This window comes from Eulemur rufifrons, chromosome 8 (genome assembly GCF_041146395.1).
Source record: "Eulemur rufifrons isolate Redbay chromosome 8, OSU_ERuf_1, whole genome shotgun sequence".
Lineage (NCBI taxonomy): Eukaryota > Metazoa > Chordata > Mammalia > Primates > Lemuridae > Eulemur > Eulemur rufifrons.
Genome location: NC_090990.1, coordinates 81,305,312 through 81,330,147, shown reverse-complemented (window position 1 = coordinate 81,330,147; position 24,836 = coordinate 81,305,312). Strand labels below are relative to the sequence as shown.

At 34.6% G+C, this 24,836-nt stretch overlaps 1 protein-coding gene across 2 annotated transcripts in view; it reads left to right on the top strand.

The window, feature by feature from the left end:
- The window catches only part of NME7 (NME/NM23 family member 7), a 196,312-nt gene that overhangs the window by 66,013 nt on the left and 105,463 nt on the right, over nucleotides 1-24,836 (top strand). For both annotated transcript variants that reach the window (XM_069480205.1, XM_069480204.1), the window contains exon 7: nucleotides 699-804. In XM_069480205.1, the coding sequence (XP_069336306.1) occupies nucleotides 699-804 (106 nt within the window). The remainder of the gene's footprint in view (nucleotides 1-698; nucleotides 805-24,836) is intronic.

Genomic DNA, 24,836 nt, shown 5'->3' with positions numbered 1-24,836 from the left:
AACACATTGGTAAGGTGCTTTGGAGCTTGGGGCAGAGGGCTTTGTAGGGAATAGCAGAAATAATAGTAGTTGAAAGCTTAGAGGCAGGAAAGCATCTGTCTGAGCAATTAAAAGAACTGACTAGTGTGACCATCTTTGTGCCTAGTTCAAATTGTTGGACTGTCACTTTAATGAACCATGTGCAAAGCAAATAACACAGCCTGAATCTGGCTATAATATATGGTTCATTTTATTTGATTTTATACCAAGACTAAGTTAGTTTTAACTAACTGTAGTTCTCAGATTCCTGAATATTAATCTGTTTCTATAAAGAGCTTTTAATTTTATTGTACTTTTTAAAATCAAAAATTTAAAATTAGATCTGTATCTCATGACCTAATGTTTTGAAGAAAATAACTATTTTGTATTGGTTACTTCCAATATTCAAAATTTGTTAATACATTGTCAATTATGATCCTGGGACAAAATGATAATATATTCTCATTGCTTTTGATTAATACTCCTTTATGTATTCTTCTAAGTCTTAAAACAGGGTTCAGTTCATCAGTCTTTGTAAAACTCATTTTTAGAAAATTTGAAACAAAGGATGAAACTTTAAAATTAATTGCATAGTTCTCCCCCTCCCCCACCCCCGAGACATACCTTGTGAGTTCAAAATAAGAGATCACATAGTCAAAGTCATTTCTCTCTGTCTTTAGGAAATGGAGTTGTTTTTTCCTTCGAGTGGAGGTTGTGGGCCAGCAAATACTGCTAAATTTACCGATTGTACTTGTTGCATCGTTAAGCCCCATGCTATCAGCGAAGGTAAGTGCTATGTTGAATACAGTATATCTGATACATTTTGTTAATAGGATAGCTTATTTTGCTAATGTTTATTTTCTTGATATATTTTACATGTAGCAAATAAAGTATACTTTTAGTATTTTCATTTATTTTTTTCTTTGAAGGCACATGAATAAAGGTGACAAGTTATAAGGGTAAATCTGTCTAAATCTCTATCTTTGTATCTGTGCATTTCTAGAAAGTGTTCCTTGGGTTGCTGATCATGCTCATGCTCACTCATCCTGTAACAGGTCTTGGTTCCTTGACTTTTAATCTGCCTCCCCTGTTTCCAATCATGTAACTGTGATTCACTTATTTCACTTAAATAGTACTTCTAATATACAATTTAAAACAATGTCTACACACACCTGCAGTATAGCCTTCCTGAGAAAGTTGGATTAATTTTATTAACATCTCAGTATCTGAAACAGTTTTTTGTCTAATATATATATGTGTGTATAGGTGTATACATGTGTGTACATACACATACATGTATGTATGTATGTACATTGAGAACTTGCAAGTTGTTTCTTATTTTTATCTCCATTTCTTCATCTATTTATTTTAGTCTGTTTTATGTATTTTTCCCAACTATGTCAAATCTTTTTGGAAGTTAGATGGGATATAATTAAAAAGATCACCCTTAAAAAACTAGAATATACTAAATAATATACAGAATTGAATGGATTTTTAATTTTATGTTTTCTAAGTACCAAAGTGATTTGTGAATAGAGTAGAAAAATTGGAAAATAACAAAAATAAAAAATTATCTGTTTTTTCATCATCTAGAGATAGTCATTGTTAATATTTTGATGCATTTCCTCCAAATCCTTTTCTTCTGCATTTGTATATGCACGTGTGTACACTGATACACAACGAATGTAATTGTTGGCATGGTTGAGGTCTATAAGCTATTTTAGTTTTTGTGAGCATTTTTGGCTGCCTTTAAGCTTCCATGAATATTTTAATAGTTTATTTAATAGCAATCATATAGACATAATATTTGAATACTTATATTGTTTCCAGTTTTTTGATGTTAAAAATAAAGCTCTGAAGAATATCTTTGTACATAAATATTTGATGATATCTCTAATCATTTCCTCTGGCTACTTTCCTAGAAGTAGAATTATTGGTTGAAAGGATATGAACCTTAAAGATCTTGTTGCATAATTAATATTTCTTATTTAGTAAGTACTGTAATATCTTATAGATCTAAGGATCTATAGGACCATAATTATAGGGGACTAATATGCATGATGGGTAACAAACATTTGTAGAGAATTTGCTAGTGTATATATGCCAGATAGCAGACTGGTATCCTATACATTAATCTCCTTTAATCTTGATAGCAAGTATGTCAAGTAGGTTGATTTATCTTTCTTTTCCAGATAAGGCACACTAAGGCTCCATGACATTATTCCCTCCAATTAAGAGTAAAGAATCCAGGATATAAACGCTTTTTTTTTTTTTTTAACTCAATGCTCTTTCCTCTATACTGTATTGCCTCAATAGCAATAACCACAAAAAAAGTCACATGGTTAGTAACACTTCCATGAGAAGTGACAGTAATAGTTGAAATGGCTGGTACTGAAAATCTATGAAAAAAAATTGGAATATTATGTTGCACTCATTTTTCTTACCTGGGGAGTTATGTGTGTGCATGTTGAGTATTTTTAATCTGAAAATCCAAAATCCATAACTTTTAAAGCACCAACATGAAGTTTAAAGAAAATGTTCATTGGAGCATCTTGGATTTCAGATTAGGGAATGCTCAACTGGCATGGTATCTGCAAATATTTCAAAATACAAAAAGTCCAAAATCCAGAACACTTCTGGTCCCAAGTGTTTTGAATAAGGGATATTCAACCTATATGTATACACACATATATGTATACACATATACACACACATATGTGTGTATATACATACATACATATATAAAAAATATGATGAGACAAGTTCTTCCTTAAAAGGCATCAACTTTTTAAAAAGCTTATCTTTGATACCTTATGTTTTGCTCAATTAGATTTTTATCTGGTTTAATCTTTTCTAAGGAAAAGTGTGATGTGTGGAAAGAGACTGAAGTAAAATAAAGCATAATTAGAATAAATATTAATTCAGATAAATGTAATTGAAATCTAATAAAAATAATAATGTATGTAAGTGAACAGTGATGTCAAAATGACTAATTTTTATAATATATAATTTTTATATTTATACAGTATTAAATTAGTTTTTAGTCAGCTATTCTTTAAAGATTAACTACTGTATTTCTTTCTTTCTTTCTTTCTTTCTTTCTCTTTTCTTCTGTCTTTTCTCTCTTTCTCTCTTCCTTTCTCCTTTTTACTTTCCTTTCCTTTTTCCTTTCCTCTTTCCTTTTCTTTCCCCTTTCCTCTCCCCTCTCCCCTCTCCCCTCTCCCCTCTCCCCTCTCCCCTCTCCCCTCTCCCCTCTCTCCCTCAACAGTCTTGCTTTGTCACCTGGGGTAGAATGCAGTGGTCCTGCTTACCACAACCTCAAACTCCTGGGTTTAAGAGATCCTCCTGCCTCAGCCTCCTGAGTAGCAGGGACTACAGGAATGCGCCACCACACCCGACTGATTTTTTCTGTTTTCTGTTTTTGTTAGAGACTTGGTCTTGCTCTTGCTCAGGCTGGTCTCCAACTCCCCGACCTTAAGCAATCCTCTTGCCTCAGCCTTCCAGAGTGCTAGGATTACAAGTATGAGCCACCATGCCTAGCCAACTACTATATTTTATATATTTATATTTGATATGTAACATTAGGGTATATAAATTAATTAAGGCAAAATACATTTTTATAAAATCTACTCAGATGGCAGAATACATTTTGGCATTGCAAGGCTTTTTTTTTTTTTTTTCTTTCTTTCTTTCTAAACCCGATTTCTGGGATACTTTAAGACCATTTTGAAGTATGTAATTAACCCAATTCAGATTTAACTGCAGCTATAATGAAATATAGTTTAAGTCTCACACTGAATTTATTATAATATTAGATTCACTTGGCCCCCTTTCATTGCTGATGTTTATCTTTTTCTATTACATAATGGTCTCATCTCCTGGTATATTTAATTTTACCTACAGTCTAATAAAGGCACACAAGAAGGTATTTTTTTTAAAAAGGAGTTGCTAATAAGAGAGCATCTGAAATGGAATAGGGTTGTCCCTTCTGTTGACTTCCCAACAGAAGGCCAGAATAGCCTGTTGATAAAGCAAAAGTAAGTTTATTGCTTCATACAGCAAGGGAGAGCACAACCTTGGTAGATGGAGTCTTACCAGACTTTAAAAGGAGAGGTCATGAGTAAAGATATTGTAGAGTTTGGAATCTAACTTTGAGAGGTTTAAGGTGTCTTTCAATGCAGTGATCTGATTGAGACTGGGCAAAGTTCGTGACATAATAGTTTAGGGTTAGTGGAAACAGTGAGTTAAGGATCTTAACCAAGTCTTGTAAATACACAGTTGTTTAATAAATGAGTTGTTTGCCCAGTTGGGGGAATATTGTGAAAAGGGAGCTGTTTGACTAGTCTATTGTTGGGATTAATGGATTTGGGGGAAGTTCCTGAAGCAAACAATGAAGTCCTTTACTGATTTACATCCTTATCTTTCTGAGCAAGAATTTCTTGGCACAAATAGTAGTCATGTGCATGTAGGTGGCCTTAGTTCTTAGTCCTATAGTTAATCTATATTGATATAGTGGTTTTACTTCTCCTTCTAAGACAGCTAGAAAAAAGAGTGCCTAGTTTGTGGGTTAAATGGTGGGAAAAATAATAATAAGGTGAGTTTGAGGCATTTGTAGCTTTTTATATATGCAGATTGAAATGTATGTTGTCATCTTGGGACTCAGGTTTTAAAAGGGAAGAAAAACAAGTGAATGTTCTTGTGGTTTTTTTTTTTTTTACTTTTTTTATTTCACAATTATGCAGTGTGTTTGTTTTTATGACCCCAGTATTATTTATATGTAGTTAGTTTAATCCCATCAATAAAAAGAATTACTTTTACTCTGAAATCAGGCTGTGTAAGTTTGAATTCTGGTTCTGTTGCTAGCCATGGGATAGTGGATAAATTACTTTACCTCTTTCTACCTAATATCCTTATTTGTAAAAGGAGAAATTAATATACCTTCTTCATGGAATCACTAAGAATAAATGTATTAGTATAGAAAAGACACTTAGAGCCGTACTCAGCACTTAGTGCTATAGAAGTGTTAGACATTGTTACTATTATGATTATTACTATTGCTGCTGCTACTTTTAATATCATTATCTTTTAATTTTTAAGTAAAGTTGAATGACTCTCTAGTAACAAAACAATAGTTTAAAATGCTAACAAAAATCAAACATCTACATCTATCATCCACAGAAAAAAAGAGAAGCTCATCATTGTTAAAGGAACAAAGTGCTTTAATTATTTTTCCTAAAGTCTAGGTCTGATTTAAGTCCATGAAGGTTTATTGTTTACATCTGGTTGATTTAGCAGCTATTTTCTGATTGCCTATTATGGTTGGCTCTGGGCAGGAGATGGTAGCTGAATCTGGAAGAGCTGCTTTTGCACTTGTAATGGCCAATTTAGCCTTTTTAATAACCCTAAAGTTTTGTTATAAATTTTTCTTTCTTATAACAGATTTATGCATTAAACAATTTTACTGCATTGTTCATAATACATTCCTTTCTGAAATTTAGTTTGTTCATCAGTAAAATGAGTTAAGATGTTTTAAAAGTTTCATCTGAGCCTTTAAACCCAGATATTCTATTATTCTAGGAAACTGTGTAGAAAATTCTTGTAAAAAAAAAAAAAATTGCATTCTGTATCTCAATGTTGTGTTTTGGTTGTAAAAATTCTATTTTCATGGGGAATGTTTCAAAGCAATTTTAAATTTCATTTTTAAAAGACATACAGAGATACTTTGGGGTGGTCTGCATTTAATTAACTAGGAAGCAAATTATTTATTAGAATAAAGACCAATTTGCAAATTTAACATCAGAATTGGCTCTGGTAGGCTAATTGAAACAGGACTGATAGCTGCATGGTCTTACTTATCAAGCTCCTCACTTTGAAAAATTGGGTTATTCTTACTCAGAACCTCTTTCAGAGTTTTAATATCCACCCTAACGGCAGTTTTGACACTAGATGGGCTGAGAGCCCTAATAGACACATTCCACCCAGTACAACCTCCACAATTTGGGCTGATTGAATCGGTGAAGTTCCCAGCTTTTCGTATTAGATTTTCTTCATGCAATTCAGTTTCCTGGGATACTGTAAAAGAGTCATGGAAAATTTTTGTGTAAATAGATTGGATTTAAACATTGTAAATCTAACTCAGTTACATTAAAAATTCTTGAAGTGGGCCCAGTTTTGCTTAGAATGTCACCATTTTGGAGTTTTGTGGTTTTTTGTTCTATCTGAAAGAGTAAACAGATGGATTCATAACAGATGCACAAGTACATTGAACTACATATAGGACCCTGACTTTGAATGCAACTTAGTGTGCATTTTAGAAACATGAAATTATAGGCAGTAAAAATATCCTACGAATTTGTAAATTATGAGAACGTGAAATGACATTAATGATTTATGGATTTAGAAAGAATCTTAAGAGTTCTGTTAGTCCCTACAAAAGAACACCAACTTTCAGGAAGGATTATGGTCCTGAAGGGGTATGTATGTATTAAGTTTAAAAAAAAATCATTTACACATAGTGAAATTTTTTGTTTGCTAATATGTTTCCATGTCTAATAACCTTTAGGGAATATGAGAGTCTCTAGGATTATCAATTATTAAAAATTGGAATGACTTGAGTGAGGGCAAAGGCCCTTGAAGGCAGCCATCCCAAATCTTATCGATGAGATTATTTAGAATGTCTTTTCCCAGGTGTAGAACAACAAAAACAGTTTTATTTTTATTACCAACTGCAGTTCATATTTATGAAGTATTAAGTACTTTATATGAATTATTTAATTCTTAAAACTGTTAGGATAGATATTATTTATTTGAAAGCCATATCACAGAGGAGAATATTTGTATAATGAGATATTAAATAACTTGCTGAAAGTCACACAGCTCTTACAAAGTGAGTTTTGGGTATGTACCAAAATAGTCTTAATTCTATTACCTTATAACATTCTGCCTCTATGTGTATTATCACATAGACCCTATAAAAGCCCATCATCAGGTTTGATTATTAATCCCATTTTTTGGATGTGAAATCTAAGTATTAGACGGATAGGTTACATCCAGGCTCCAGAGCTATTTGATTCCACAGCTGGGATTATTTGTATTATTTCATGAATACTAAGATCAGTTGATCAAAACCTTAACTGGTAAAAGGTTATATAATAATAGGTATAAAGAGTGATTAATACTTAACATCTTAATTGGGTGAAAAATGTTCACAGTTTATGGTAAGATTTAGAGAAATTACTACTGATTGGCCAAGATAATGGCAGTTAGAAGATGAATAATGAGCAAGTTCTCGAGAATTATAAACTTAGAATACCTCCCTAAAACTTTTCTAGTTTAAAGAGAATATACATTTTGTATTTTAAAAGATATTTAATTTGACTAAAAGTAGTCTTTGTTTTCTTCTATTTTTATATTTACAAGAATCTACTTTTCCTAATTTATTTAGATTTGTTTCCTTTTACTTTCTCCCTTGCTTTTGCACTCTAGCGCCACTGTCTGTCTACCTTTCAGTTGCCTAAATATCCCTTGTTCATTAGGTCCTTTTTAATCACTCTTCCGTTTACCTGGAATGGGCATCCTCTTCCTCTTCCCCCACCCCTAAAATTTCATTTCCTCATATAAACCTAACACCCCCCCAGAGTATGGCAGGTTTCCAAGTGACATGTTCTCTGGAGATGTTTCTTCATAGCACTTAGTACCGTTTGCCATTACATATTATGAATATATATAAAATTATATATTGTGTATTGATTTTGGACTAATGATCATTGTCAGTCACCCCCACCAGATACAAACTCTGATTGCAGAAACAGTATCTGATTGTTATAGTTTTCTAAATATTTTGTACTCTCCATTGTAATTTTTTTTAGTCTATGTGTTATTTAGGCGTCTCTTTTTGGGTCAGAACATTGTCAGAGAATGTCATCTCTAGGATAATTGGCTTTTTTGAAATTTTGATCTTCTTTGTTAAAAATATTGTTGCAGTGTCCTCTTTTTGTATGTAAATAACTATCTTTTAAAATAGGTTGTTCAAATCTATAACCATATTTTTGTCTTCTTGGTTATCAGCTTCTGGAAAAATCTGTGTTAAATTCTGCCTTTTTAAAATGACTTACTATTAAGAATATGTGAATTTTTCCTTTAACTTTGACTGTTTTTGCTTTGTATATTCAGTCTTTGTTGTTATGTGTGACTGTTTCTTTTTGCTCATTATGTAGTATTTTACTTTATTTCCATTGTTTTTGTTGTCTCCCTTAAAGGGTGGCATATCTTCTTGCAATTTTTTTTTTAGTCTTTTGTTTCTAATATGTATCTTATATTTACTATGGCTGATTTTTATTTGGTTTCTTTAAAAATTTTTTTTTCAATCCAATATAGTAGTTTTATCTTATGATAGTTGTGTTTAGATTATTGCTGTTTATTGTGATTACAGATCTATTTCATCTTAAAGTTTTTTTCACTCATTTCCCCTTGCTTCTTTTTTTTTTTCTTTTCAGCTTTCTGTTGGATAGTTTTCTTTGTTGTTCTCCTTCTCATTTGTTTATTTGCTAGTTTGAAAGCCATAGATCAGGAGTTAGCACTTGGACCAAATCACACCAGCTACCTGGTTTTGTAAATAAAGTTTTATTGGCATGCAGCCATACCCATGCATTTATGTATTGTCTATGACGGTTTTTATGCCACAATAGCAGAATTGAGTAGTTGTAACAAGTACTATATGACCTACAATGCCTAAAATATTAACTATCTATCTAACCCTTTACAGAAAAAATTTGGTAACCTCTGTCATAAATTGTATGTTTTTAATTGGTGATGCTTAATTGTAGCCTTGTGCTTAACTCTTAATTTTATTTATAAAATTTAAATTTATTCACTCTCTAAATTTGTCCTGAATAAGACAAAAAATTTAGAATGCTTTAAACAGCCATTGCAATCTCCCATTTTCCAAGTTATTATAGTGAGAATGATAATTCTCTTCCTAACCCTTTTAAAACAGTTTATTGATGTATAATTTACATAACATAAAATGCACATATTCTAAGTTCTGGCAATATTTTATAATGTCTCGAACTCTCAGAGTGAAGAAGTCCTTAATGGGGCTGGGCGCAGTGGCTCACACCTGTAAGGTGCCTCTAGCACTCTGGGAGGCCGAGGCAGGCTGATTGTTTGAGCTCAGGAGTTCGAGACCAGCCTGAGCAAGAGAGAGACCCCCATCTCTACTAAAAATAGAAAGAAATTATATGGACAGCTAAAAATATGTATTAAAAAATTAGCCAGGCATTGTGGCGCATGCCTGTAGTCCCAGCTACTTGGGAGGCTAAGGCAGGAGGATCACTTGAGCCCAGGAGTTTGAGGTTGCTGTGAGCTAGGCTGACACCACGGCACTCACTCTAGCCCGGGCAACAGAGTGAGACTCTGTCTCAAAAAAAAAAAAGAAGTCCTTAATGGGAGCCAGGCATGGTGGCTCACACCTGTAATCCTAGCACTTTGGGAGGCTGAAGTGGGAGGATTGCTTGAGGCCAGGAGTTCAAGACCAGACTGAGCAACATAGTGAGAACCCATCTCCACAAATTAAAAAAAAAAAAAATTAGCCAGGCATGATGGCACATACCTGTAATCCCAGCTACTAGAGAGGCTGAGACAGGAAGATGGCTTGAGCCCAGGAGTTTGAGGTTGCAATGGAGCTATGATGACGCCATTGCATTCTAGCCCAGACAACAGAGTGAGAGCCTGTCTCAAAAAAAAAAAAAAAAATAGAAGTCCTTAATGTATAAACTTGGTCCTGTCTGCTGTCTCCTTTTTGGAGACATTTAGAGGATGGGTAGATAGTTTTGATTGCTTAAGTATTTGACTTCTTGATTGATTGTTACTGTGTGAAAGCAGGAGAGTCAAATAGATTCATTCCAGGCTTAATTATGTGCGTTTATGATTATAGGTTCTCTATCAATGACAAAGCAATGCAAAGTGACTTTGTGTTTTATCTTTTGAAGTCAGGGCTTGCTCTTCACACCTGACTGGAATAATGAAACGTCTGTTGCTAGGCAGCCAAAGCACCAGCACTTAGCAACTGTGATGTCTGTATCAGGAAGCACAGGGTCTCTTCAGAGCTTAATGATGTGTAGTATAAGCAGAAGATCTCTACTCATCTGTTCCAATTACAGAAACATAAGAATCTAGGTAGAGGAATGACAAAGAACTCAGTGAATATCCTACTATACTTGGCAAGGGTGATTATAGTATATAAGGTTTGGAATGACTATTATACATCTATGGCTTTGACACTTACTAATTGTGTGACCTTGAAAACATTCTTGATCTCCCTAATGCCTTATTTTTTTCATCTGCAAAATGGAGGTGGTAGAATTTACTTCATAAGTAAGTTAATACATGTGATGCACTTAGAACAGTTTGCATTGTAACTGTCAATAAAATGTTAGCTATTGATAATAGTTTTAAAGATTATATCACATGACACAACATTTTAAGAAAACCTGAATCAGTAGTGTTTCTGTTATGTATTGCTTTATGACAAACCATCCTAAAGCTTAGTTTCTTAAAAACTATTTAATAATATTATTTCTCACAATTTTATGGATTACCAGTTGATGAGTCTTCTGTGGAGACTGGAGTCATTCATGTTGCTTCATTCAGCTGGGAGCTGGGCTGGGGCTGGAGTGTACAAGATTGCTTTTCATCCTCCAGAGACTCCATGTGGCCTCTCATCATTTAGTAGTCTAGCCTGAGTTTCTTTTCAACATGGTTGCTGGCTTCCACGAGGAGCATTCCAAGGCAATTCCCAGTGATAAGTGCTCATGAAGGCTCTGTTTGCATCATGCCTTAATGTTCCAATGGCTAGGGAAAATCACATGGCCAAGTCCAGAGTCAGTATGGGAGGGGAGTACACAAATGCATGAGTACCAGGAATTATGGTTCTCTGGGATCTGAACTAGTGGTGTGCCACTCCAATGCTAGACAGTGCTTCTCAAACTTTAGTGTGCACCAGAACCACTTGGGGAAACTGTATAAAATGCATATTCCTGGGCTCTAATTTGAGAACTTTTTTTAGTAAGTCTGGAGTAGAGCCCAGGAATATGCATTTTTAAAGTTGCCCCAGGTTGTCCTAATGAATCTAGTTTGAGAACCACTTATCAAAAATTTTGAGATCAGGAAGCATCTTGCATCTGGTAATCTGCCTTCATCAGAGACAAGCCTTATGAAATCTGATACTTGATGGAAGATTCCTATTTTGTTCTCTGTGGCAGATTAATAACAACCAAGGGGATGGTAAGGGAAGAGTCACTTTTTGGTTTTCAGTTGTTCCTTAACTCAGGGGTAGTCTCTTATGCTGGATTTTAAGTTGGTGAGACTATCTTGGAGAACTGGAAAATTTGGATAACAAAGACACTCTATCTAAGTAGCTTCTCAAATACATTTTACTTCTTTACAGCAGTTGTTCAATGAAAATAATAGTGAAGTTTGATCTGTGTCTAAACAGTCCTTAGATTGATCTTTTTCTCTAGTGAGATTGGAATGAAACCCAGTTTCATGGAAAGAAATAGCACTGGTAGAAAAGTAATGTCAGGGTGTCTCAAAAGTCTTAAGTGCAGTTCTATGCTTTAGTAATTTCAGGAGTATAAACATCACAAACTTCATGAATGTCTTGTTCATTTTTTTGTATTTTGAATAATATTTAATTTCAAGTTTTTAAGTAAACATTTATAAAAGAAATTTAAATAATTCCTTTTTTTACTTTTTTGAACATTAATATTCAGTGGTCACCATTCAGGGATGATGTTAGTGAAGCTGCCTGACATATTTCCCTTTGGAATATTCATCTGTTGGCCTACTAGGTTATAGGTGTACACAGAGACTTCTGGGAGGAATAGGATTAATCCAAACTTTTATGCAGAATTTTGATGACAAAGTGCCACACCTCTTACCCATTTTTCATGCACTTGTCTGTTAGAAGACCTTATCATTTTCGAACTCATGATAAGTGATGCTGAGCATAGCTGGACATGATCTAGACTTGAAGAAAACATGTCTCAAAGAGTTTGTAGCTAAGATAGAATGTGCCCATTCCTCTCCCTTAAGAGCCTCTGGTACTGGCTTAACTGTGTCTTTTAACCCTTTCCTCTGCAGAAATGCCTGTGTAATTGCACAACGTCAGAGGGAAGGCAAGAGTTTCTTCCTCCCATGTTATGGTTCTGCTCCTCATGCCGCTTCCTTCTTCCAACCAGGAACTGAGCCAGTCCCTGTGGATCTGAGATCCAGGAATTCAGGGCACATGATGTTATTTTATCAGTAAATGTTTTAAAAATGAAAGCCCAAGGTAGCATGTTATAAGACTGTAAGGATGATTCAATTTACATGGCAGATTATAAATGCTGAAATTCTGACAATGTAATTATAATTGATTCTTGTGACGAAGGAAGAGGGGAAATATCTAAAGAAAAGATGGTATCTTGCAAAAAGGTCTCTGAAAAGCTTTTACAGTTTGCAAATGACATGTAAAAAGTTGAGAGGAGCAGATACTTAACGAAAAATGTTGAAGGGATGTGGTCACTGTAATTGATTTTTGAGTGGATTAATAAATGGTACTCTCTTTGCTTTTCTATATATTCACAAATCTTTCTTACTCTAGAAATATTTCTATATATTCACAAATCTTTCTTACTCTGTGGTTCAAAGCTCTCACTTATTGTTAGTTCATTTCTAACCTATTACCAATTCATATCTACTGCATGTCTGTGTTGACACTTAGCATATGTATGGTGGCTTTTGTATGTGCAAAATAGGGAGCGGGTTATTTATCTCAGTTATTTCTCTAGAGCTATTTTCATGGTGGTTATTGCAGAATTAGCCTAGTTAGCAAAGGGATGGTTTGTAGTATCTCTTAGGATAATCTTAAGTATTTTGATTTAAGCATATTGGAAAGAACTAGGATGACTCTAGTATGCTTGAAATCATTCTTGAAATTTTTGGCATAGATTTATAGATTTATGCTACAGACTTTCTTCCTTTTTTTTTTTTTATTTTTTATTTTTATTCTTTAGAGTATCCTGAATTTGAGGGGAGGCAACATTTAAGCCAAATTTTATTTAAGCATTAGGATCAATCAGAATACAAAATTTCAAGTATGGGTTTTATAAAGTTTGTCTTTGTATCATAGGTTTTATTTAACCTGATTGTTGCTTTAATCTGATTGTTAATGTGATTCAAAACACGTGCCTCAAATTCTTCAGTACAGAGGTGGGAAGTGCTAAGTTTCAGCCAGGAATTCATCTTAGTAGCTTTTTGTGAGATTTTACTTATATTAATAGAATATATATCATAGAAAATTTAGAAATACAAACAAATGTGTGTTTTAAAATAACTTATTCCTACCATCCAGAGACTCTAACTATTTACATTGTGGCCTTTTCTTCCTTCTGTGTCAGAGCCAAACACAACAACATGGGTGAATTTTGCAATCATAAACTTGATCAAAATAAACAGGACATAAAAGCATATATGCCACATGGTTCTATTACATAAAGTTCAAATACAGGCAAAAGTCAATTATATATTTCAAGAATGGGGTGGGTATGGTGGCTCATGCCTGTAATCCCAGTACTTTGGAAGGTCGAGGTGCGAGGATTTCTTGAGGCCAGGAGTTCAAGCCCAGTTTGGGCAACGTAGCAAGACCTCAGCTCTACGAAAATTTTTTAGGAATAGCTGGGGTGTAGTGGCACATGCTTGTAGTCCTAGCTACTCAGGAGGCTGAGGCAGAAGGATTGCTTCACTTGAGCCCAGGAGTTCGAGGCTACAGTGAGCTGTGATCGTGCCACTGCTCTCCAGCCTGGGTAATAGAGTGAGACCCTGTCAGTCAGTCAATCAATCAATCTGTACATACATACATATACATACATAGATAGGTGGTAAAGTATAAAGAAAAGGTTATTCCAAGAGTGAGTCTCCTCCTCTGTGGGGAGAAAGGGTTGTTACTGGGGAGGCACATGCAGAGGCTTCTAGACTGGGATGGGTTTTTGTGTGGGTGGTGATTACCACAGATGTTTGCTTTAAAATTATTTATTAAGGCATTAGGCCTGGTGCGGTGGATCATGCCTGTAATCCTAGCACTCTGGGAGGCTGAGGCGGGCGGATCGTTTGATCTCAGGAGTTTGAAACCAGCCTGAGCCTGAGCGAGAACGAGACCCCGTCTCTACTAAAAAATAGAAAGAAATTAGCTGGACAACTAAAAATATATAGAAAAAATTAGCCAGGCATGGTGGCACATGCCTGTAGTCCCAGCTACTTGGGAGGCTGAGGCAGGAGGATTGCTTGAGCCCAGGAGTTTGAGGTTGCTGTGAGCTAGGCTGATGCCACGGCACTCTAGCCAGGGTGACAGAGCAGGACTCTGCCTCAAAAAAAAAAAAGAAAAAATTATTTATTAAGGCATTAAAATGCCCATATCTGTTAAATATTTTATCATAAAAATATATTTTTACATTTTACAGTAAAATATATTTTTATATTTTACAATAAATATGTGGAAATTGGGTATGGCATAAAGCAAATGGTATAGTATGCTCTCATTTGATTAAAAAGAAAAAGCCCATGTCTGCAAATTTGTACATGTATTGAATATTTCTAGAAGAACATAGTATAAGAAATGATTAACAGTGATTGCCTTTAAGAAAGACTGAGATTCTGCTATGGGAGAGACTTACTTTCATAATATACCCTTTTATTTCCATTTTGTGTGTTTCCTAATTTAGAATCGTCTTAAAAATTAAATGATAAAGGGTAGGGGAAATTAAGACAAAATTTAAGAATTTGACACCTTCATGTTTTCCTTGTTAGAATTATTAATATGTAGGTTTGGAGTCATAGAATTAAGGACAATTATGACTGAAAGTTAAAAGCATAGGCTGTTCAGATCATGTTACCTTTTTAATGGTTGGGGGAGTGGTTATTGTGATGGTCTCTTGTCCCCAGAGACCTTATCACAGTAATAGTTCTCAAACTCAGTGTGTATCAGGATCGCCTGGATTAAATACAGATTCCTGGGCCCTGCCTCCAAAGAGTCTAACTCAGTATGTCTGGTTTAGAGCCCAAGAATTTGCATTTGCGTTTCTAGCAAGTTCTCAGGTCATGCAAGTGCTGCTTATGCAGGGACCACACTGTGAGAACCACTAGATAGCGGAGCTGCACGCTATGAATAGGACTGTGCTGGGAAACAGTGGAAAATAATAGAGGCCCATACCCAGTGTATATAGTGTGTGCTTCCAACAGACAAGGAGCAAGAATTGTGTACTTTGTGGCCTATCTTGTAGCGTTAAATCTATTTTTAAGCCTATCTATATGGGGCAATATAGCTAGCCCAAGCTGAGGAAATCAGATAGAGGCACTTAAAACCAACAGAAAAAACAATGTTCTTGAAATAAGATGCCTAAAATTTATGAGTGTCCTTAACTTTGACTTTGGAAAGCTAGAATAAGCAAAAATCAGTGTACCCATTTAAAAATAATTGTGCAAACGAATAGCTTTAAGGAGGTTTTTCCTTTTTCTTTCTCTCTTTTTTTTTTTTTTTTTTGAGACAGGGTCTCGCTCTGTCATGCACTGCCAGAGTGCAGTGGTGTGATCATAGCTCACTGCCACCTCCAACTCCCAGGCTCAAGCAATCCTCCTGGCTCAGCCTTCCAAGTATTAATAGCTAGGACTGCAGGCATGCACCACCACGCCCAGCTAATTTGTAAATTTTTGTAGAGATAGGGTTTCACTATGTTGTCCAGCCTTGTCTTGAACTCCTGGCCTCAAGCAGTCCTTCTGCCTCAGTCTCCCAAAGAAAGACGGGAAGGTTTTTCCTTATTTGTCTTTTTAAAAAGAAAACAAACAATAGAACTAAGCATAGCTAAGGAAAAATATTTATTTACTTTGTTTTGTTCATGTTAGAGTTAATGGATCTGTGGTTTTGAATTACTATTTCAATATTCTTTCATTGTGTTTGCCTATAAAACTAAGAGATTTCCATCGATGAGTTTTTACATGTATAGCACTTCTATAATTATATTCATGAGAATCTCCTAGGAACACGGAATCAGCTTATAATGGGACTTGTGCTTACTCTAGCTACATATGGACTGGCTTCTTAAGATTTAGAAGGGTCTCACCCTACCCAAAGCTGGCAGTACCGTGTTTTATAAAACTTAGTTTTGCTTTGTGAACATGTGGTTAACTTGTCTTCTGTGGTAACCTGGCTTTGACTTTGGATTATGATGATATATCTGCCCAATCTGACACCTTTCAGTTTCTGGCCCGCCTACCCAGTACCCTTATTTTATTTTGGTTTTTCTTAGGCCATCCTTGTTTTAAACCTGTGATCTTAGTTCAACTAAGCTATCTGTTCTTGGCTTACTTTGCATGCTGAGCCTATCCTTGACTTCACAATAAGGAGGAACACTTGACTGCCGCTTCCTGGAGATCTTTGTTCTTGTACATCCTCTCTGCTGTCCATATGTTGGTGTGGAGCCTGCCTTTACTCTTTTCTATTCATTTAATTGCATTTTGATGGATTCCAATATACAGAGTCACCATGTTGTGGATACATCTATAAAGCTATTATATTGGTTACTTTTTTTACTACCTTGTAAGGAATTTACAGATTATTCTTGTTAGGAAATTGGCAAGGAAAACCATGTTTTAGATCTGGGTGTGTGGTGTAAGTGCAGGATCAGAATGCTACTGGATGAATTAAGTCAATCTTTTATAAGCCTACTTGCTACTAACATGGATTTTGTGATCAACTAATGAATTAATTTGAGATCCTTTAAGACCTAAGTGATATTTCTCATTTTAATAATTCTGTTTAATCCAAATTTTTGTCTGCAACTGATTTAATGTGATTCTACAATACTTTTGCTTATTGTAAGGCAGAAAACCATAAAAGATTTGTAGCCAAACAAATCTGAGGGTTTCAATTAAAAATTACTGCAAGTTTATCAGTGAAGTGGTATTGCCTGGTAACATATTGTTGTCTAGGAGACAGAAAGCTTTGCCACCTGGATTTTATTCCTAAAGTTATTTCTTATGAATGTTTGCTAGGATTAGTATTAAATTCCTCTGTTGAATTCAGTAATGCTTATGATTTCTTTTGTACTTTGGCATTAAAAATCAATCTAAACTCTCATAATCTCTCATTTTGATTTGACTTTATATTAATCACATTTTAAAGATACACTAGCCCTATTTTTTTAGTTAAAATACCTTTTAATTTTATTTTACTAGAGTTAAATATTTTAAAACAAATCAAACCTCTTCCATTTGATTTAAATTGATTACTAATATTAAACATATCTATTTTATGTATCAATTTTGTTAGTTCATGTACTCTCGGCGGCTATATCAGGATTAAAACTTTTCTTTCACAGGTTCTTACCAAAATAAAGTATAAGGTTTCTTCGTTGACATTTTACCATTTTTTTTAATCCTTCAGTTTCATTTCTCACCACCCCTATTTACTATCTAGATTGTGGAACAAAGCATCCAGGCTATGGCGAATTGTCTTGTACAGCAGCCTGGTTGCTTCTTTGCGTTTCAGGTTTGTAAGTTGTTTTGCTCACCAGAGTATCCTGTTCATGGACTCTCATTCTCTTGAGTAGGGCTTTATTGTCATCTGTATTTTGCTGTTGCAAGGAGTAATAACATTCATGGTAAAGGTGTTTTTCAAGTTTTTCCAGAGAGTGAGAGTGGCTTCATTGGCTGCAAGGTTTCTTTTAGGTATACAAGTTGCTATAGAGTATAGATATTCCGTTATCAAGGGAAAACATTGACTCCAGGAAACCCCTTAACATCAGAATAACTTATTTCCACAGGAAATATTTTTAATATAGAAGACTTGTGGCAAAGTGAAACTATTAGAATATTAACTATGAAAAACAATTTTGTTATGATTTACAAAACTACTATCGAATCTACTTTGTTAACAACTTTTAATGATTTTCTCTATATAGCAGTTTTCTAGAATTATTGATAAATAGTAAAGCTATCATTTTTTCCTCTCTTCTGTCAAATTTGATAAGCGTGAAAGTGGTAAGAAGGAAGAAAATCATAAAGTCTAAAAAATCAGTAAATCAAATTACATGATGATGGTCTGAACAATTCAGAATTTACAAGATATACATTCCATATTCATCTCTGTTACACAGGGTGTCCCAAATGAGCAAATGATCTGCTCATTTTCCCTATTGTATGGAGACTTTTGGGGCACACTGTAGATTTTATAGTATATATTCACAAGATCAAAAAAGGTAAGTTTCATGGGTGTGTGTATATGTATACATAAAGATATATGTACATTTTACATGTACATAAATAATCTAATTGAATGCTATGTATAAACTAATTACATATTCTGATTATTTTGTTACAGTATAACATAATCAAAGGCTCTGGGGGCAAGCAGAACTGGGTTTAAAATTCAGTTCTATCACTTACTTGCTATTAGAATATGTTGTTTAATCCTTGAGTATAGATGCTAAACATCTATAAAATGAAGATTATGATATTACTTTCCTCATGGGGATTGCCTTAGACTATTTGGGCTGCTATAACAAAAATATTATAGTATAGACAGGGTGTCTTAAGCAACAAACATTTATTTCTCACAGTTCTGGATTCTGGGAAGTCCAAGATCAAGGTGCCAGCAGGTTTGGTATCTGGCGAGGGCCCCTTTCTTTCCTCATAGATGGCACCTTCTCTCTGTGTCTTTGCATGGCAGAAGGGGCAAGAGAGCTCTTTGGAGTTTCTTTTATGAGAGCACTAATCCCATTCATGAGGGCTCCACCCTCATGATCTAACCACTCCCAAAGCCCCACCTCCTGATGCCATCACATTGGGGGTTAGGATCTCAACACAGGAATTTCAGAGGGACACAAACATTCAGTTCATAGCAGGGCTGTTGTAAGAATTACATGAAATAATGTGTGATTAACACATACAATATATATAAGAGTGAAGATTGAGGCCGAGGCGGGAGGATCGCTCGAGGTCAAGAGTTCGAGACCAGCCTGAGCAAGAGCAAGACCCCGTTTCTACTAAAAATAGAAAGAAATGACCTGGACAGCTAAAAATACATAGAAAAAAAAATTAGCCGGGCATGGTGGCACATGCCTGAAGTCCCAGCTACTTGGGAGGCTGAGGCAGGAGGATTGCTTAAGCCCAGGATTTTGAGGTTGCTGTGAGCTAGGCTGATGCCACGGCACTCTAGCCAGGGTGACAGAGCGAGACTGTCTCAAAAAAAAAAAAAAAGAAAAGAAAAAGAAAATAAGAAAGAAGATTACCTGCTCCCTTGAAGTTTGTGTTATCCTTCTACAGTTTAGACTTGCTTCTGGGAAGTAACTCTTGTTGGAGACTATATTTCCTAACTTGCATGTCACTGAGTTTGTTGAAAGGTTTATCTTTCCTCCATCGAATTGCTTTTTCATCTTTGTAAAAAATCAGTTGGGCATATTTGTGTGGGTCTCTTTTTGGGGTTTCTGTTCCTTTGATCTATATGTCTATAACTGACAGTACTACACAGTTTTTTGGTCACTATAGCTGTATAATAAATCATGAAATTAGGTAGAGTGATTTCCCCCCCACTGTTTCGAAATTGTTTTAGCCATTCTGGTTTCTTTACCTTTCCAAATAATTTTAGAATAATCTTATCTATGTCTTACAAAAAAATCTTACTGGAATTTTGATAGAAATTATGCTACACTTATATGAGTTTTAAGAGAATTGACATCTTTTATATATTCTTTCAAGTCATGAACACTTTATGACTCTCCATTTATTTATATCTTTCATCTAGCATTTTGTAGTTTTCATATTACAAGTTCTATACATGTTTTGTTAGATTTATACCTTTTTTCATTTTCAGCAGTTATAATTGGTATTGTATTTTTTATTTCAGTGTTCAAGTATATATTGTTAGTATATAGAAATATAATTTATTTTCATATGTTTATCTATAATTGATTTTTGTATGTTTATCTTATATCTTGAAACCTTACTGAAATCAGTTATTCTAGGATTTTTTTTGTAGATTATTTGGGATTTTCTATGTAGACAATCATGTCATATGCAAATAGAGACAGTTATACTTCCGCTTTTCTGATCTGTATGCTTTTGTTTCATTTTCTTGCCTTGTTGTCCTGGCTTGAACTTCCAGAACCATATTTAATAAGAGCAATGAGAATGGACATTCTTGCCTTGTTTCCTATCTTGCATAGAAAGCATCCAATCTTTCACGGTTAGGCATAATGTTAGCTGTAGTTTCTTGCAAGTGGTCTTTATCAAGATAAGGAAGTTCTCTTCTATTCCCATTTTTTCTGTTTTTTGTTACGTATGGGTGTTGTACTTTTTTCAGATTTGTTTTCTATATCAATATATGCAGATATATAGATAGATAATATATATTCAGGTAGTCATGTGATTTTCCTTCCATGGCCTGTTAATATAGTAAGTTTACATTGATTGATATTTCAATAACGTACCAAGCTTACATCCCTAAAATAAACCTCACTTAGTCATGGTATATAACTCTTTATATATATTGCTAAAATTTTGATAAGAATTTTTATATTTATGAGAGTTGTTGTTGTATAGTTATGTTTTTTGTATTGTCTTTGTCTGGATTTGATGTCAGGATACTAGTTTGATAAAATAAATTGGGAATTATCCTGCACATACAAGTTTGTATTGTACTTTTTTCATCTAACATTGTACTTTGAAGTTTTTTTCCGTGCAATTGAATAATCTTTGAAACCATGATTTTGAAGTTTGTATAGTAGTCATAAGAATGTACTCATCTTTAACTTTTTCTTGTTTTTTATTATTTAGAATTTAAAATTTTTCATTATTAATAATTCTGTAGTGAGCATCTTCCTGTATGTCCTGTGAACTTGTCCTATTTATCTTTAGAATAATTTCTAGAAGTGGAATTCTTAAATGACAAGAATATTTTAAAGTTTTGATAAATCCCAATTTATCCTCCAGAAAGAGAGCACCAATTAAATACTTCTACCAGTTGTGTGTGTGTATGCCTCATTATAGTCTGAATTCCAGATATTATTTTCTGATTTAGTGTGGTTTATTCTGATTTGTTACTCCGGGTATCTATTATTGTGCTATTCAACATTGTCCTAATCATTCTTTAGGAGAGTATTTGTAAATTTCAAGTATTTGAGTTTTTTTGTTAACTTTTATGAACATTTTCTCATTTTACTATATGTTGGTCAAATAAAATAGCCCATATAATTTCTGTGCTTTGTTATTTATTCTAGTTATGTTGGTGGTATGTTTAGAATGTATTTAATTTTTATAAAAATCTGCTATATTCTTATCAATATTTTTATTGAATCTGTAGGGGCTGGAGAATGGTATTTTTCTGTTTATTTATCCTTATCTCTAATATTATTTTCTTTGTACATATTTGATATCATATATTCTGTGCATATAGATTTGTGATATTCCAGTTTCACCATTTTTACCCTAATGTATTTTTCCCCCTGATTTTCATTTTGTCCATTGTTAATATCGCTGCCCCTTTAGCTGTTTTGGTTTTGCTTGGTATATCTTTGTCCTCTAATTTTTCATCTTTAGTTCACTTTATTTTCTGTGTCTCATATATAGCATATAGTTGGACTTAGTATTTGACCCAAATTCAGACTATCTTTAAATGAGGTGTCTTAGTCTGTTTTGTATATAATTGTTTTGGCTATAAAGGAATATCTGAGGCTGGGTAATTAATAAACAGTTTTATTTGACTCATGATTCTGATGGCTGGAAAGTTCAAGACTGGGCATCTACATCTGGTGAAGGCCTCAGGCTGCTTTCATTCATGGCAGAAGGTGAAGGGGAGCCCACGTGTGTGGAGATTACATGGTGAGAGGGAAGCAAAAAGAGAAGGGGGAGGTTCTAGGCTCTTTTTAACAACCAGCTCTTGTAGGAACTAATAGAATGAGAACTTACCTGTGAGGGAAGGCATTAATCTCTTCATGAGGGATCTGCTAACATGATCTAAACACCTTCTGTTAGGCCACACCTCCAACATTGGGAATCAAATTTCAACATGATCTTAGTTACTCTGAGAGTAAAACTAAAAAGAAAAAAATTATAAAAAAAAATATGTCTATATATAAATTTCAGCATGCAGTTTGGAAGGAATAAGCATCCAAACCATAGCAGGGGACTTATAAACTGATTGATCCTACATTTGCCATCTTGTGTTACGAGTTTTGTTTATATTAAAATTGAATTACTATATTGTCATTATTTTGCTATTTTTGCCCTTGTAAAGATTTTTATACACAATCTGTCTCAAATTTTTCTTAAAGTTTTAAAGATTCTTTATGAACCTACGTAAATTGTTTCACTGACTCATGTACCCACCTACTAATATAGGACACTAGCTTTCTACAAAGTTCATCTCAAATATTTCTAGGAGTTCCCAGTGGGAGAGGGAGATAGGCCTTGCTTGGTTAGATGCCATGTAAGGACCCCCTTTTTTAACCTTTTTCTTGCTCTGACTTCTTTCTAGCATATATCACTGTGTTTGCCAGGCACTGCTGCTTCAACAACAGTAGCTTTTCATCTCCTGAGAACCAGTGGGTCTGCCAGGCCCTGTTGTGCCTGTGACTGAGTATTGCCATGACCCTGGCTATCTGCCTCTCATAAGTCTTTGCAGCCATCTTATTAGGTATGACCTGGTCACTAGCATTAGCCTCTTAGAAAGATGCTGACTATACAGTGTTTTCTCGTGAAATGGGAGATATAAGATGCTTGCATTTTAATAGTACTTCCAAAAATCAAATTTTTGCTAGTTCTATAAGCAAACCTATGAATCCAGCTGAGTTCACCCTAACTCACCTATGACTAGTATTGGCTCTAGTACTATTCTACTTCTGCTATACTATATTTAAATAGTGCTATTGTGTGCTACTGGCTGTTATAAGCATTTTACATATAGAGGCTCATTTAATTCTCATTAACAACCCTGTCATGTAGGTATTATCCTTTTCACAGATGAGAAAAGAAACTGAGACCATTGAGAGGTTAAGTAATTTGCTGAAGTTCACACGTTTAGGGCAGAGATGGAGCTGGAATTGGAACGCTGGAAGTCTGGTAAACCTCTACTACCTTAACAGAAAAAAAAATTATATTGCTTTTTTTCTTATAAGGTTTAATTAGCTTTTAACAGAAAACAAAGTGAACTTTAAAAAGTTTTGCTGTAGCAGCAGATATGAGGTAGACAAGGACGCTTACGTTTTATGCAACCATGGGCATGATAATTTCCTTTGGCATTTAATATACCCTGTATCCTAGCTTCTGACTTAATCCTTAATCAGTTACAGTTATATATAATATTAAACATCTGTATTCTTCATCCGTGAAATGCTGCCATGTGTCCTAAAGGTGCTCATAGGCACACCACATCTTTAATTTATGGTGTTATAGCAACTTGTATATAGAGGGGCCTCTTCTACTCTTTATTTTACTGTATCTTATTCAGTTTGCTTTTCATCTCAGCCCACATTTCAGCCAGCAATCTTTTAATATTTTTTCTCATCATTATCTATAGTTTCATAGTCTTATTTATTAAATTTATTGTGAGCATAAAGCAAACATTTTCAATTTTTTTCTTATAGTAAACCCTTTCCAAAGATACACATTTCCTTTGCATTGCCATGATTTTTCCTTTTTCTTAAGTTATAGTATTTTTTAGTAGACCCTAACCTGAGGAACCCATTCTCTACTGGGGTTCCTTGAGAGAATTAAACACTAATACCCTAAAGCAAAGGTTCACAAACTTTTAATATAAAGGGCCAGATAGTGTTATAGGCACTGCAGATCATATCTTCTGTTTTGGCTACTCAATTGCCATTGTAGCAGGAAGGCGGGCTTAGGCAATAAGTTGAGTGAGTGGGTGTGGCTGTGTTGCAATGTGTTCATTTACAAAAACTGGTAGCAGGCTGCATTTGGCCTGCAGCCTGTAGCTTGCAAACCCCTGCCCTAAAAGCACCCATTGAATGAAATAAATTAATTTTATATCCTGTGCATCTAGAATAGTATTAGAAAATACCATCCTTGAGAAAATTGAGAAGATAGTCCATCATTGTCTGTGGTTCAGATGAGAATCTCTAGTTGAAATAGACTGAGGAGTAAGTAGTCTCTTCAAACTGGATGTTTGCAAGCAGTTACATCTGTGTCCTGGAGAGCAAATTGATACACTCAGCTCCTGGCTAAATATCTCATGTATAGGGATTGGTTATAATCTTCCTCTCTATGGCATACTGTGGGAGATTTTACCCCTGCCTGGCCACTCTCCTTATAAGCCTAGGTTGTTATTAGCATATAATGTCAATTTAACTCCTAAGGACTGCCTCTCAGTCTGAGTGTCCTTCTTAGAGGGATGATGATAGGTAGCAGAGCCAAATCAGGGCAAATATGTTAATATTGTTTTATTTACCCTGAACAGATAGCAAATCAGAGGGAAAAACTATGGACTCTAATATATATATACCTATACTTCAATTTATGTATTTATTTAAAACTGAAAAAAATTCACCTTTATTTGTTTCCACTTAAGATTTAAGCTGGATTTTCACTGTAACTCTTGGGGCAGCCTGTGTACCAACCCCTAGGACACTCATAATATTGCCACTTTCAGACCCAAATTAATCTAGAACACTATATTAGCATCTCATTATACCTGTACTGTACTGCTTCAGTGACCTTGGCTACCTATCTAGCACCTCTGCATCCATCCTGGATCATATAACCCTGATGCTAGT